Source organism: Morone saxatilis, unplaced genomic scaffold, assembly GCF_004916995.1.
Source record: "Morone saxatilis isolate NCDOM2014 unplaced genomic scaffold, NCSU_SB_2.0 Contig9, whole genome shotgun sequence".
Taxonomy (NCBI): domain Eukaryota; kingdom Metazoa; phylum Chordata; class Actinopteri; family Moronidae; genus Morone; species Morone saxatilis.
The window spans coordinates 17,470,778-17,484,320 of NW_023340268.1; the positions used below are offsets into that span (position 1 = coordinate 17,470,778).

The following is a 13,543-nucleotide window of genomic DNA, read 5'->3' on the forward strand; positions in this document are numbered from 1 at the left end:
TGCAGGAGAAGTCAACAGTATGCTCTCAGGCTTCACAGTAATAGCAGATAATATTTGGAAGCAGGCAGTAGTCTGAGACTGCATGTGGCTTGAATTTTAATGAGGCCGCAGCATGTTCCAGATATTTAACCCACATTAGTGAAAAGCTGCGTTTTCACTGTTACATCAACAGCTATTTCACATTTCGACACATGAACATATTGCCCCACAGTATAACGAGGACAGAGTTACAATGGGCCCAGCGAATAGCATCCATCTGCACAGTAGCAGGTTCAGAGCTGCGATCTGGACCTGCCGTTTCAGTCAACCTGCGCCACTTACAGGCAAGGAAAGCAACAACAGCGGTTTAGCCCTAAAGGTACTGTAGGCATGCTGATGTGTGCCATCTACGGGCAAAGTAACATAGCATCTTTAATGTCAACACTTACACCCCCTGCAGGCAATGAGGCTTTACGTTCGTTGTCACGCATTGCAAGTTTTTTGCTTTGTGAATAGCAAGCCTTTTTACACATTTTAAACTAGCAAAACGTGTTATGGTAACTGAAGCATATTTTCTTCCATGACTGTCCTTCTGGTTCGTTTGGAGATGATTCTAAATAAAGTGTGTTGATTCTAAGACACACACACATACACACAAAAGTCCATGTGATGGAAATTTGCATTGTAATTTGATGGAGTTTTTTAATTATTTTTTTTTATTAAACCTTTATTTAACCGGGAAAGGTCCCATTGAGATTAAAAATCTCTTTTTCAAGGGAGTCCTGGCCAAGACAGAACAGCAACACAAAACAAGAACAAGTCAAAACAACCAGGGACACAGACACACATAAATAATATTACAACACATAGTGGTCTATAAATGCTAACAGTACAAATACTTTGTATAAATACAAATCATGAAATCAGCAACAACCTCAGCTAAAACAACACCTGGATGAATCAATCTCTTGCTTTTTTAATGTGGATTTCAAATAACTTACATAATCGTTGTTTATGGCCAGAATATAAAGCCTTATGGTGAATATTTCCTTAAAAAAACTGGCATACACACATACACGTTTTAACAAAATGTATTAAAGGTCCAGTGTGCAGAGGTGGCAAAAGTACACACATTCTTCACTAAAGCAGAAGCATTGATTTAACTTGTTTAGTCAAGTAAAATGAAAAAGTACAGGCTCCGAAATGTACTCAAACTATAAAAGTACTCTTTCGTATCGTGTCTGATTCGTTACATCTTTTACGTTGTTTTGGCGTTAAGGAAGGTGTGCAATGATACATCATACACACTGGTGCTTTAATCTACAAAATCTTATAAAGCTAACATTTGTTTTATAGACACAACCTGAATTCTTAAAACGTCATCAACACACACACATACAGTATGTGACATTAAAAAAAAATACCACTGTAACACTCTGCAGGTGGCACAAGTGTTAAAATTAAAGCACCTATTCCTATCTTTGTCTGTAGGAGGCATCATTGCAGGTCTAAACTGCTGCTTCTCTCCTATAGGTGGTATCTCCAGGCTGTGTGAATAAATCTGGGAGTTGGAAAATTAAAAGCCAGTTCATTTGAATGCTTTGCATATAAAAAGAAAATCCAATGGTGTCTGCCTGAAGATGAATGATATTAAGGTCAGATGGCAGGCCCAGTAAATACTGGCTGTGTAATATATGATGCAATTACAAGAAGATGGATACAGAAGAAGAGGATACACAGAGGAAATAGTCTGGAAAAAAAAGGGGGAGAGACAGTGGAGACCTTGAACATGAAGGATGTCACTTTGCATCGTCTTCAGCTTTTTTATCACACTCAGACATAGTGGTTCTATTATTTATTGATGAAACCATGTGTAAAATCAATGACAAAATACATTTATTTTAAATACAACACATTTGGAAAATTCATAATGATGTCACCTTGGCTGCGACTGGGAGAGGGATAGAAGCTATACAAAGCTGGCACTTTCTGTGCTCTCCTTGTGGAAAGCTTCAGTATAAAGTTCAGTGCAACCTGTGTTGTCAGCCAATGTCTTTTTCACTTGCATTTGAACTTAAGTTGTGAAAAAGTGATGAGGTAATCCCACCAACTAAGCCCACTTTGTGAAAACATACTGAAAACATTGAAAAGGCAGATCATATTATTACAAAGTAAGACACGATTCTCAAAAAAGTCAGAACACTAATAAGATTATTTAGCTCATGGTTGAAGTGATTATGAATCGATACCGATGTTCCTTTTTCTTCCCTTTGCTGTCTTTCATTCAATCACATGCAGCCTCGTCTATTCACTGTCATTTATGCTCAACATGCTCTACAATACTTTTCCCTTTCATTCCTTCACTTCTCTCTTTCTCAGACACCCTGCCAGGGGTGATGTGCTGAGGCAACGCTCTCTTCTTCTCATTTCAGGCATGGCTGAGTTCTTGAGGGCCGTGCTTCATCTCCATTTGATTTCCCTGCAGCCCAGTAGCTGTGGAACCGGCCTGCTACAGTCTCTGTCTTTACAGGACAGATGCAGTTACCGTTTGTTCTCAAGTGGTTTCTGTTTCAGGAGTTTCAGATGAAGTAGAAAAGTCTTTCTGATGACACCCACGGCAAAATGAGACAGGACTCAATTCAGGGTCCCCCTTTTATCTAATGCGTTTAAATGGAAGATAAAAAGATGCATTTGCAACCGATGACTCTTGAGAATGAATGAAAAGTTTAAATGTCTGCTTTGCATTTCCAAGTTTATGTTCCATCTGGGAGGATATGCAGATCAGCGTAGGGTCTTAAAACTGTTTATTGCTGCAGAAGAGTGTTATAAATCCACTGTATTAGTGTTGAGGTATGCTCCATTCACTATCTTATTTCCTCCAGAGGAGTGCTAAAAGTTGCCTCTCCGGCAAACACAACTCTTCCAGTACATTCAGTTCCCGGCTGTTGAGGTTACTTTGTGCTTCATGGACATTATTCCAAAGGTAATGAGTAAAAATCTTCTGAGGATGATGGCTTTTTACTGTGGCTTGCTTGCAGCTCAGATGAGATTGTTTACAAGCGTGCAACCTGTGTTTCATTTGTCCTGTTCTGACATCAGAGCTGTCCTAAATTATAAAAAAGGATGATGGGAATCTTGTGTAAGAACCAGCACATTTTTAGGCTTCCAGTACCCACAGTGTTTTTAGAACAGAAAGGGAATCAGGGCCTTCCTACTTTTCGGGTAGTCTTCAAACTTAGCGAGATACCATCTGTAGAGAAAGAGGAAACAGGGCCGTATTTTTCTATTAAAACAAGTATTTGCTTCAAAGTGTGCAATACACTCCATGAAAACCTGCCTACTGTGTGTGTGTGTGTCTGTTTTAGTATTCTTACTTGTGGTGGGCCACAGCCCTGCTGGCGAGGACCACTGCGGTAAAGATGGCGAAAGCTGAACTGTGAACAGAGTGGCCAGCCAGAGCGAAGCCTGCCCACTCTGTTATCTCTCCTAAGAAGTTGGCTCCAGACACATACTCAAACATTCCGCCTGCAGGTGAAAGAGACAGGAATAAGGAAAGGTATGTGCATCCTTTCATATGTTCACCAAAGCAAAAACAACCCAAATATTTTACTCTTGAAGAAAATAAAATGTGATGGATTTTCACTTAGAATTCATTCAATATTTCGCTGAATGACTACTGGCATTTCAACTATCCCGCAGTGTAATTTTGAGTCGGCGCGCTGCTAAAAACTCAAAGGTCATCCGCAGAACTAGCTCCACGCTGACCACAGACGGCTGAGCACCCACTATTAGTCTGCAGGACGTGTGCGGCGTTGCTACACTCTATTTGCAAATGGCAGTTACTTGGCTGAGGGGATTCCAGACGTGCCTGGAAGTTCATTTGGAGCAGCGCGGCGCACAGCTTCCTCCCACCTCGCCTTCTCCGCTTTATTTTCCTTAAGGGTCCAGGTTGGATTGTTTCAACAGGTTCACCGCAAGTTCACGCTGAAGGTGCTATTGTTGTGACTATGTTGCTGGTCAGGGGAGCCACTCTCTCTCTGTGAACCTGTTATGATTACTGATTCATTTAGCAAAGGAAGGGATCCAATTTATGGTTTGAATTAGCCAATTATGTGATCTAAAAAAGCTGCGATATAGATTTTATTTTGCTTTTCCAATACATAACGCCCTTAAGGCGGTTTGTCTAAAGGAATTTGGAGATGGGCCAAAAGTCTTGTTTACCCAACCCCACCCCCGAACTTGCCACATCTCATAGACCATGCATCCATTTCCACATAGTAAAGGTCATACACTGTAAAAATATCCATCTTCTTTTATCTGTATGGTCAGTGAATTGTAATCACCTAAAACTAAACTGAAAACTAAAACTCGGTGTGAAAAAACCTTTTAACTGAAATAAAAATAAAAACGAGACATGAGAAAAAAAAAAGAAATCATATTGTGTACTTACAAAACTAACTAAAATAAAATAAAAATATACAGGAAGTATCTTTAGTTTTAGTCAATTTTGGTCAAATAAGTCAACACAACAAGCACGAGGTGGCATTGGTGCACATGTTTATTAAGACTGGGATGTCTACATTGCGGTGAGTCAGTGTGTTTGTATTGTATTCTTAAATCTTGCCCCTGACAAATACCCCCATATTATAATAATCAATAAAAAATCTAACAGTGAAACTAACAATAACTAAAGTAAAACGCAACATTTTAAAAAATAAATAAAACTACACTGGAACAAGCAAACCCACTCTGGAAACTAACTGAAACTAAACTGAATTGAAAACAATAATTAAAACCGAAATAAGAATAAAAACGAATGAAAAATATAACTGTAACTATAATAACACTGGTGAGTAGTATTATTATCACTAGAAGATTATCTTGCTGAACAAAACCTGTATAGATAATAAACCTTTGTTTGTCACAGAATCTAATGGAAATATCCCATCAGCTTGTTGTCATAGGAACCAGGGGTATGCTAACCTCTGGGTTGACCCACAAAAACCAGATATAACACGTTAATTAGCGAGTTTTAGCGGTAGTGGCAGGCAGATTTTATTACCAGGCTAGCTGTTTCCCCCTGTTTCCAGTGTTTATGCTAAGCTAAGATAAGCGGCTGCTGGCTGTAGCTTCATCTTTACCGTACAAACAAAAAACAAAAGTGTTGGAATCGAGCAAATACGCCTTTTGCCGAACTGCTCCTTTAATATATTATTTACATACTGAAAGTGATCGTCTGCATCTGCACTAGCAGAATAATTTAACTGTCTCGTGACAAATAAGCATTTACTACAAAATATGAGTGTAGAGTTGATAACATCGACACTTTTTTATAGTCCATAGGCTAATCTCTAGTCTCTAGAGACATATAATGTGCATATTCCAGTACAGGGCTGGCTTGCTGTCTCACATGATTACTATCAACACTGTGCGGTTTAGACAATATTAAGCAAAGCTAAACTACGCACACAAACACTACAAGTATTGTGAGTCACTGACACAAGAACTGAGTTGGACCATATTAGAGTCAAAGCAGAGAGAACCTTTTTAGAACACTAATGTAAGGGCTCACAGAGGAAAAGATAACTACTGACAACCTGTGATTCTGCTTACAGTGTGATCCTGTATAATCATGCGGCCACACTGGAAAATTAGCATGTAGCGCTGCGCACAAAGACCACAGAGTTCTGTGCCATGATGTGATTACTGCTTTCTTGACTTTCTTGTCACCCCACAGCGCTGGTGGAAAAAGGATTCAAACTATAAAGCTAACTAGAAGCAGCATCGCAATGTAAAATGCACCTTTAAGAGTAAATGTCCTGGATTCAGAATTAAAAATACTCACTCTGAAGAATGCTCCCATTCAGTTTGTTAAATATAAGTATTTTAATTGTATACTGTCGAGGTTTGCTCCAGTTAAAAGTGACTACAACCATCCTATACAGTGAAGAAACTAAGTAAAAGGTGGTGGAGTCAAAGTATAAATATATTTTATTACTTAACTCTTCTCAAGTTTTTCTCTGTAAAGGTTAGATGTACTGTAATAGGAGTGACTCAAATAGTGAGACTTTTTCGCTGTGGTCTGTGTTTCATGACTAAAGCCCTTACCTGTGGGAATCTTGTAACCAGTCTCTCCGGGCTTTCTCAGGTTTCTCAGGATGTGGTCAGAGTGCACATTCACCAGCCAACCGACCAACCACAGAACAGACCCTGGAGACGGACCAACCAAAAGCTGCTTCAGCACGACATTTTACGGACCAGAAGCCAGTCAGCCGACTTATGTTTTCGAGGGAATGCTTCAAACATTTTGGGAAATACTGTTATTTGCGTTCTTTCCAAGAGTGAGACTAACAGATCAATATAACTCATATCTGTGTTTCCCCCTGACTCAACTCTTTATGCTAATCTCAGATAATAGCTCTCATTTACTTCATGCACAGACACAAGCTTGCTCGGAGTTACGTTTTCTCATCTAATGCTCAGGAAGAAAGCAAATTAGCATATTTGCCAAAGGTTGAACATTTCTATAAAAGTTACAGCATGTACATTCCTCAGTATCATTGCTGCTGTGACCTACAATGTGAAAAAATAAACTTGACTTACATGCCAGTGATATCCTATTTTATAAGCATGGTTATATTAGGGCTTTGCTCTAAATCATGAGAACGTTCAAACTGATGAAAGGTATTTAAAAAATAAACATACGTACATGATATTTCTACATTGTTTGTTAATTACATTGTGACCTGTTAAAGATTCTGAACTTCTGAGCTGGACTGTGGACAGACTGGGCTATTTAAACTGATCAGTTTAACTTCTGTATATCAGCCTGGTTCCAGAAGTCTGAAGTGAATTGAATTTCAGGTTAAATAAATAAATGGAAATTAGGATATCATAATGTTGGTAATTCAATATATTTGGTGTATTGTCCACATTTCACATTTACACAAGCAGCGCAGAAAGTCAATAATGTATTTACTGCATATGTCATCTGTAGGGAAATATCCCCTTGTCCTGTCAAAGGTGGGTAGTAAAATGTTGGAAATAAATGAGTAAACTGTACTTTAAAACTATAATTCTACATTTTAATATTGTGTTAGGCTGGTCTTTATCTGCTGCAGATGCAAGGTTTGATAGGGAGTGTAAGGAGAGTGGAGGGACAGTAATAGTGGAATAACATATATTCTAAATTGACAGTTTCCTCAGTTAGCTTAAACAGCGAACGGAGCCAAGAAAAACTGCTGTGCACCTTTGAGATTTGGAAAGCATGAGAAGCACCTGGAGTGGAACAAAAGCCAAGAGATGACAAAACTGTTTGAATGGCAGCTATGTTTTCAAGCAAAGCCTTGCCATCTCATTTCATTTCAAATGGAGCAAGAGAAGGCATCGGGGAGGGAAGCAACAATCCTGTTGGAATCCTGACTGTGCATCCATTCCTCCCTCATTTATCAAACGGCGTCTTATCCAGTTATTTTTCATATTGTTTTACAGTAATCTGCACTGCACACACTACACAATATTAAAACACACAGTAGCTTCTACTTTGAGTATTTAACCAAGTACTTTTTTTTACTTTTACTTTATTATTGTAATAATAGTGGATTTAGTTAACTGAGTCATTTAGATGAGACTGTTGACAATTTGAGATCTGTTGGTTATTTGAAGCTGGTTTACAGTCGATCCGGAGCTGTTGTCCTTAAGCCCAAACAAGCAAAAGTGAAAGTTTATTGACAGTTTGCTGGATAAAGACGTTTTAGGCTGAATACAAATAAAATACAAACGGCCCACTTTCTTCAATTTATAATGAAAGAGTGTTGATATGATACACATGTTGATTTTAGATAAGAACTTGCAGGTTACTGGAAAATCACTATGATTTGTCAGTGTTATTTTCACAATTAAAATGTGACCTATAATTATACATGATAAAACTAAATCAAATAAAAGTTTGCAACCAAAAAGGAATCAAACAAATGTAGTCTGAGATACTGTGAGAAAAAAGAAATAAACTCAACTGAAAGATTCTGACTGTGAAGAGACCAATTAAACCAGAACATCTGGCATTTAATTTGTCATTTGTTATTAGAACGCTAAAACTTATTAAATGTTTAACTGCAGAGCTCATTTTGCTCAAAATAATTCATGCAATTAAATCAGCTTTTTAAGAGATTTTAGGGAGGTTTAATTTCTTTAATAGCAGGCTTATGACTATCAATTAAAAGTCTCTTGCGCGTTCACTGAGAACCTCCACCCATCATGCACCAACACCACTGATACTCTGACCACATTCACTGGTAATATCTAATCTTTAACAGTAACGAAAGTGTGGAAACGTGAAACACCATACAATGCAAGAACATATGAAATAAGACCTAAATCTACTGCCCCAGTGCATGCTGGGAGGGTTCCCAACACACCCACATCATATACCTGCACAGCACATGATCAGCACTCAGCCAATCATATCAATAGTGATCATGGTTTCAACTTTCATCACATTTTGCCTTTATTTCAAAATAAGAGCACACTGTTATTCGGGATTAATAAATCAATCTTAAACTGTCTCAAACTGGCCTGCTAGCCTGAATTAGTTCATAAGAGGGGCCAAATTTATTTAAGAAAGAAAAAAAGGGGCAGACAAGCTCTTGTGCAAAATAAAACAATTCACAGAACACCTACCTGCGATGAAGCATGGATGTGTAACCCAGTATGCAGGGTACTCAGCATAATGGCTCAGGTACCTGATCTGCATGTAGCCATTATAGATGCAGAAAACAATGGCCAGGGCAAATGAGGCGAATGGTGTTGCTTTACCTCCTCTGATTAGAAATGGATAGATGAGGGATCTGCAGCAGAACCAAAAAGTGATTCACACAGCTCTGTTCAAATGCTTACTTTGACTGCTAATTCATTAGTTAGCTACTGATGTAATAAAAGATACAGCGCCTCCATTGATTGCAATCTCCTACCTCTGAACATAGTGGCAGAAATACATAGCAATGAGCAGCTGGTTGGACAGCAGCGAGGTCTTTGCACAGGATGTCCATACCAGCAGGCACACTGGCACCAGGAACGCAGGCAGCTCCTGGACGAACCACGCAAACCTGGCATTAACTGGGAATCCATATTTGCTGGTAGCATATCGGCCGTACGGGACATTTTCGAAAAGCAGAGTAACAAAAGTGCAGGCTGCCATGAAAACCATACAGTAAGCCATGCAGTCTAAAATGTACAGCTCCTCCTTTTCCGAGGAGAAAAGCCTGGAGAGCAGGGAGTCCATCATGGCGGCAGGGCTACTGTTACAAAACTCAAAGCAGAAACAATGTAAATGTAACTAATGTTTGCAACTATTTGACAGTATGCTCTGTAACCTAACTAGCTGAAGCCACTGACGACACATGGATGTCCGACCCAGGACCAATCACAGGCCGTGAACAGATATGGCATCGGGTCTTCTCAGCCAATCAAAATGCTCCGTTTAGCATCGAAGTTATTCAACCACCGTGGGGGTCTGATGACACTAATACATATTCATAGATTCATCTGCATTTAATATATCCAACACTGTAAGCAATTACCGGTTACTATTGGCTCACTATACTCACGTACAAGCGTCAGTATAGTTTATTTAATGTGACATTCAAGCTGGAATTAACGAATAACTGGAACAAATTGTTAATGCCAACATAAAAAAAAGAAATAAACAAGAAAAGTTAGCATTTTTGAGCGAATTATTTCACTGTGTAAGGATTTTATATTACATTAAGATACATTATTTTCAAAAATGGCACGAAATGCCCCGAACTGAGATGTTTTCCTTCACTTCAGGCAGATTTCGCGGCCACCTCGAAAGGTCCTGATTCACGTGCGTCAGAGGCAACACGTTTCGAGGATACACAGCAGAGCAGCCCACCCTCCAGCGACCACTACACCTACATTTAAACCCGGTTCCAAGTAGCTTTCCTCTGCATTGTTCCACCACGTTGCTCCGCAGACTTTTCTCCAAAGTGGTCTGCTATTCTAAAATGGGGAAAAGAAGCAGGCAGCGGCAGAAGAACCAGCCTGCTGGCAGAGACAACAGGGACGACAGGGACAACGCTGTAAGATTCATATGGCTGCTGCAGCCACTCTGGCTAATGTTAGATCTCAAGTGCTCAGTCAGGCCACATGTGGTCTTTATTTACTAAATGCGAGCGGTCTTACATGTTATCTTTAATACACGTGTGCAGTCGTGCTGCTGTGACACTGCTAAACAGCTGCAACACCACAGAGCTTTGCTGTTGGTAGCTACCGTGAACTTAGCTAGTTTTAAAGCCATGTGTGACCACCGTTAGACCTTTAGTCCAGATATGCCTGGTTGTCTTTGTCTGGAGAGATTGTTGTGCTTCACCAGACTTTGCTCAGAAATGCCTTAATTTTATGTTTGCATGATCTTGGTTTACCTCTTTCAAGTCTGATGTTCTTTTAGCAAAACACTGCGAGGGGAAGAAGCAGGTAGGGTTGAAAAGGGCCCTCAGGAATGTCATTGAAAAGTACTTTTTGAGGATTACTACATGCCGAATTGACCATTAGGTCTCACTAAAATGCAACAGGTCGTATGACATGTTCTACACGTTACTTACCCTTGACCATGAGCAAGAAAAAGTTAAATTGATGGAATTTTGAATGACAATCAATGTATATTTTTATTTATACACAAACAATTGCATCCCCATCTAGTAGGTGCTTTTCCAGTTATTCTGTACAGAAAGGCAGTTCTTATATTCACTATGTATGGCCCCCACCAATAAGCTTGCATCCATGTGTTCAGGGCTGGGGAGCTGGCTATGCTGACATCGTCAAGGAGAATAAGCTGTTTGAGCACTACTACAAGGAACAAGGCCTGGTGCCTGATGGAGAGTTCGAACAGTTTATGGAGGCAATGAGGGAACCGCTGCCAGCAACCATCCGCATCACTGGATACAAGAGGTGAGCTGGACAGATTTATGACCTGGGTTCAGACTCTTTGTCCTGCTGGTAAAATGTGTCCTTTTCAGCACCACGCAAGATATGTAAAATCAGGGTGCCTTTCTTTCTGTCTATATATATACACACCCCACAGAGCAGCATTCAATACTTTTTTTTTATTAGTAGGATTACTTGTCCGAAGATACTGCTCAAATGTTAAAAAATCTAATAGGCTGTATGGTTTTGTTGTTGTACATTTGTCAACTTTTGAATTCTCATTTTTCAGGACACAAAAAGAAAACATTGCCTATGTCCACCTCACTTAAGCATTAATAAAGCCCTTATTTTAATATTTATTATGGATATTTAGCGGAGGAAAACAGCTTCAGATCATGTCATTTGGCTTTAATTGATAAAAGTGCTTTTGAACTAAGTTTGTATGACAGTAGATGAGACAGTAAGGCATGAACAAAAATCTAGATGTAGAAGTAGACTCACAACTTTGCACAGAATTGCATTGAGTACTTTTAACAGTACAGATGCTGTTTACTGTACTGGTTGTGACTAATGTCCAATGTCACCTTGTATGTTGTGTCTGTATTTTTACGGTAAATCAGATTTCCCCTAAGGGACAATAAAGATCTGAACTATCTTGTTCTAAGCTCCAATATTTGGGCAATGGTTTGAATTAATTTGATTTATAATGTTGGATTACTGCTGCCTAATTCTGTTACTACATGCCCAATTTCATCTGCTTTGTCTTTTTCCAGCCATGCCAAGGAAATCCTCCACTGTCTGAAGGAGAAATATTTTAAAGATATTCAAGAGGTGGACATCGATGGCCAGAAGATTGAGGCTCCGCAGCCTCTGAGCTGGTAAGATGTCATGGTTTACCAAAGGCTAAAGGGACACAGGTTCAGACTAGAATCTCAGCACACACTGTGTCATATCCTCTCCAGGTATCCCGACGAGCAGGCTTGGCACACCAACATGAGCAGGAAGATCATTAGGAAGTCTCCCTTGTTGGAGAAGTTCCACCAGTTCCTGGTCAGCGAGACGGAGTCGGTGAGTCAAACACAAACCAAACAGAAGAGTTATCAGTAACACCTGTGGCCCTATTAAAGGCCCCGCTAAAGACAGTAACTTTTAACAGGAGCATTGCAGGTTTTAATATTCGCCATGTTCTCAAAAGACAAGGAGAGCACAATGTCAGAAGTCGTCAGAGAGTTGAAGAGACGAGCATCATTTCTGTGTTTGTCCTCGCAGGGTAACATCAGCCGACAGGAAGCTGTCAGTATGATCCCTCCTCTCCTCCTGAAGATTGAGTCCCACCACAAGGTAAAAGCACTGCCCTCTCTGAAGGTTAAGACCAGTACACCCGTCAGCGCTTAATGCATTTTTTATTTAATATTCTTTCCCCCTTGTAAGACTCCTTCCCCATGGCTTGAAAACAGTCCTCTTCAAAAAAACATTTGATTGAAAGTGAAATTGAAGTGTTCCCATGCATGACTTTGCGTGCAGATCCTGGACATGTGTGCAGCTCCAGGGTCAAAGACAGCCCAGCTCATTGAGATGCTCCACGCCGACATGGATGTGCCATTTCCAGGTAAGAAAAAAAAAAAACCCATTTAAAACCAGGAACGATGCCAGAGTAATCGAAGGAGTAAACAAACAATAATCTCTCCAACCTACTCTTCTACCCTCCAGAGGGCTTCGTCATTGCCAATGACGTGGACAACAAGCGCTGCTACCTGCTTGTCCACCAGGCCAAGCGTCTCAACAGCCCCTGCATCATGGTGGTCAACCACGACGCCTCCTGCATCCCCACGCTCAAGATCGACTGCAACGGCGAGAAGGACATCCTCTTCTACGACCGCATCCTGTGCGACGTGCCCTGCAGGTCAGCAAAGGACCGCAGGACTTTGCGTCTGCATCACGGCCCGCGTACAATATTGCAGCACTGAGCGAGAGTTGGGAGTTTGGAAGTCTGAGGAGGAAGTGGATAAAGAAAGAAATATGGTTTAAAAGCCCCGCAGTACGTGTGGTTGTTGGACTGAAGAAGAGATTTTGTGCGACAGATGGAGATGAGGCTTTACCCTGTCTGTCAAACGCAGGGTATTTACAGTTCTTTTAGAAATGGCTGTTAATAGTGTTTCAGTACAGGCTTAGTGGTAAAACATTCTTCTTCACTTGAAATTTAGCATCATTTTATGGCCAAAACAGAAGTGCGTTTGTTTGCAAATGCTGCCTGAGTTTGGCCAGCTGTAGTGCTGAAGCCAGGAGGCCCTGCCAAACACAACATAGGGAGGAGGGAGGGGAGGAAAAGCCGTAATGAAGACAGAGGCAGGCAGGCAGGCAGCAGTGTTGTGAGCAGTCAGCTAAAGCCCAGCGTTTAGACATTTTGTGCTTGGCAGACATTTTTGCCCTGTGAGAAGCGTCGGGGCTCTGTGGTGGGTTCAGCGCCTCGGGCCGAACCAGGGGGTTGTGTCTGACTGGTGCTGCTGTGTGCTCTGTGTTCTGCAGCGGGGACGGCACCATGAGGAAGAACATAGACGTGTGGAAGAAGTGGACGACAAGCAACAGCCTGCACCTCCACGGGTGAGTGGGGGGGGGGGGG

At 40.6% G+C, this 13,543-nt stretch overlaps 2 protein-coding genes across 2 annotated transcripts in view; one reads left to right on the plus strand and one right to left on the minus strand.

Moving 5' to 3' along the window:
- Positions 1–743: 743 nt before the first annotated feature.
- srd5a1 (steroid-5-alpha-reductase, alpha polypeptide 1 (3-oxo-5 alpha-steroid delta 4-dehydrogenase alpha 1)) lies at positions 744–9,401 on the minus strand. Its single transcript, XM_035681182.1, has 5 exons — positions 8,949–9,401; positions 8,659–8,825; positions 6,088–6,189; positions 3,354–3,504; positions 744–3,229 (listed from the first exon to the last, which is right to left on the minus strand). The coding sequence occupies exons 1-5, from the start codon at positions 9,260–9,262 to the stop codon at positions 3,163–3,165; spliced, it is 801 nt and encodes a 266-aa protein (XP_035537075.1). The 5' UTR covers positions 9,263–9,401; the 3' UTR covers positions 744–3,162.
- A 433-nt stretch (positions 9,402–9,834) lies between these two features.
- The window catches only part of nsun2 (NOP2/Sun RNA methyltransferase 2), a gene marked incomplete in the record, with an annotated part of 10,486 nt that continues 6,777 nt past the window's right edge, over positions 9,835–13,543 (plus strand). Inside the window, 7 exon segments of the mRNA XM_035681181.1 lie at positions 9,835–10,079; positions 10,790–10,947; positions 11,697–11,801; positions 11,886–11,991; positions 12,193–12,264; positions 12,448–12,532; positions 12,634–12,826. Of these exon segments, the coding sequence (XP_035537074.1) occupies positions 10,005–10,079; positions 10,790–10,947; positions 11,697–11,801; positions 11,886–11,991; positions 12,193–12,264; positions 12,448–12,532; positions 12,634–12,826 (794 nt within the window).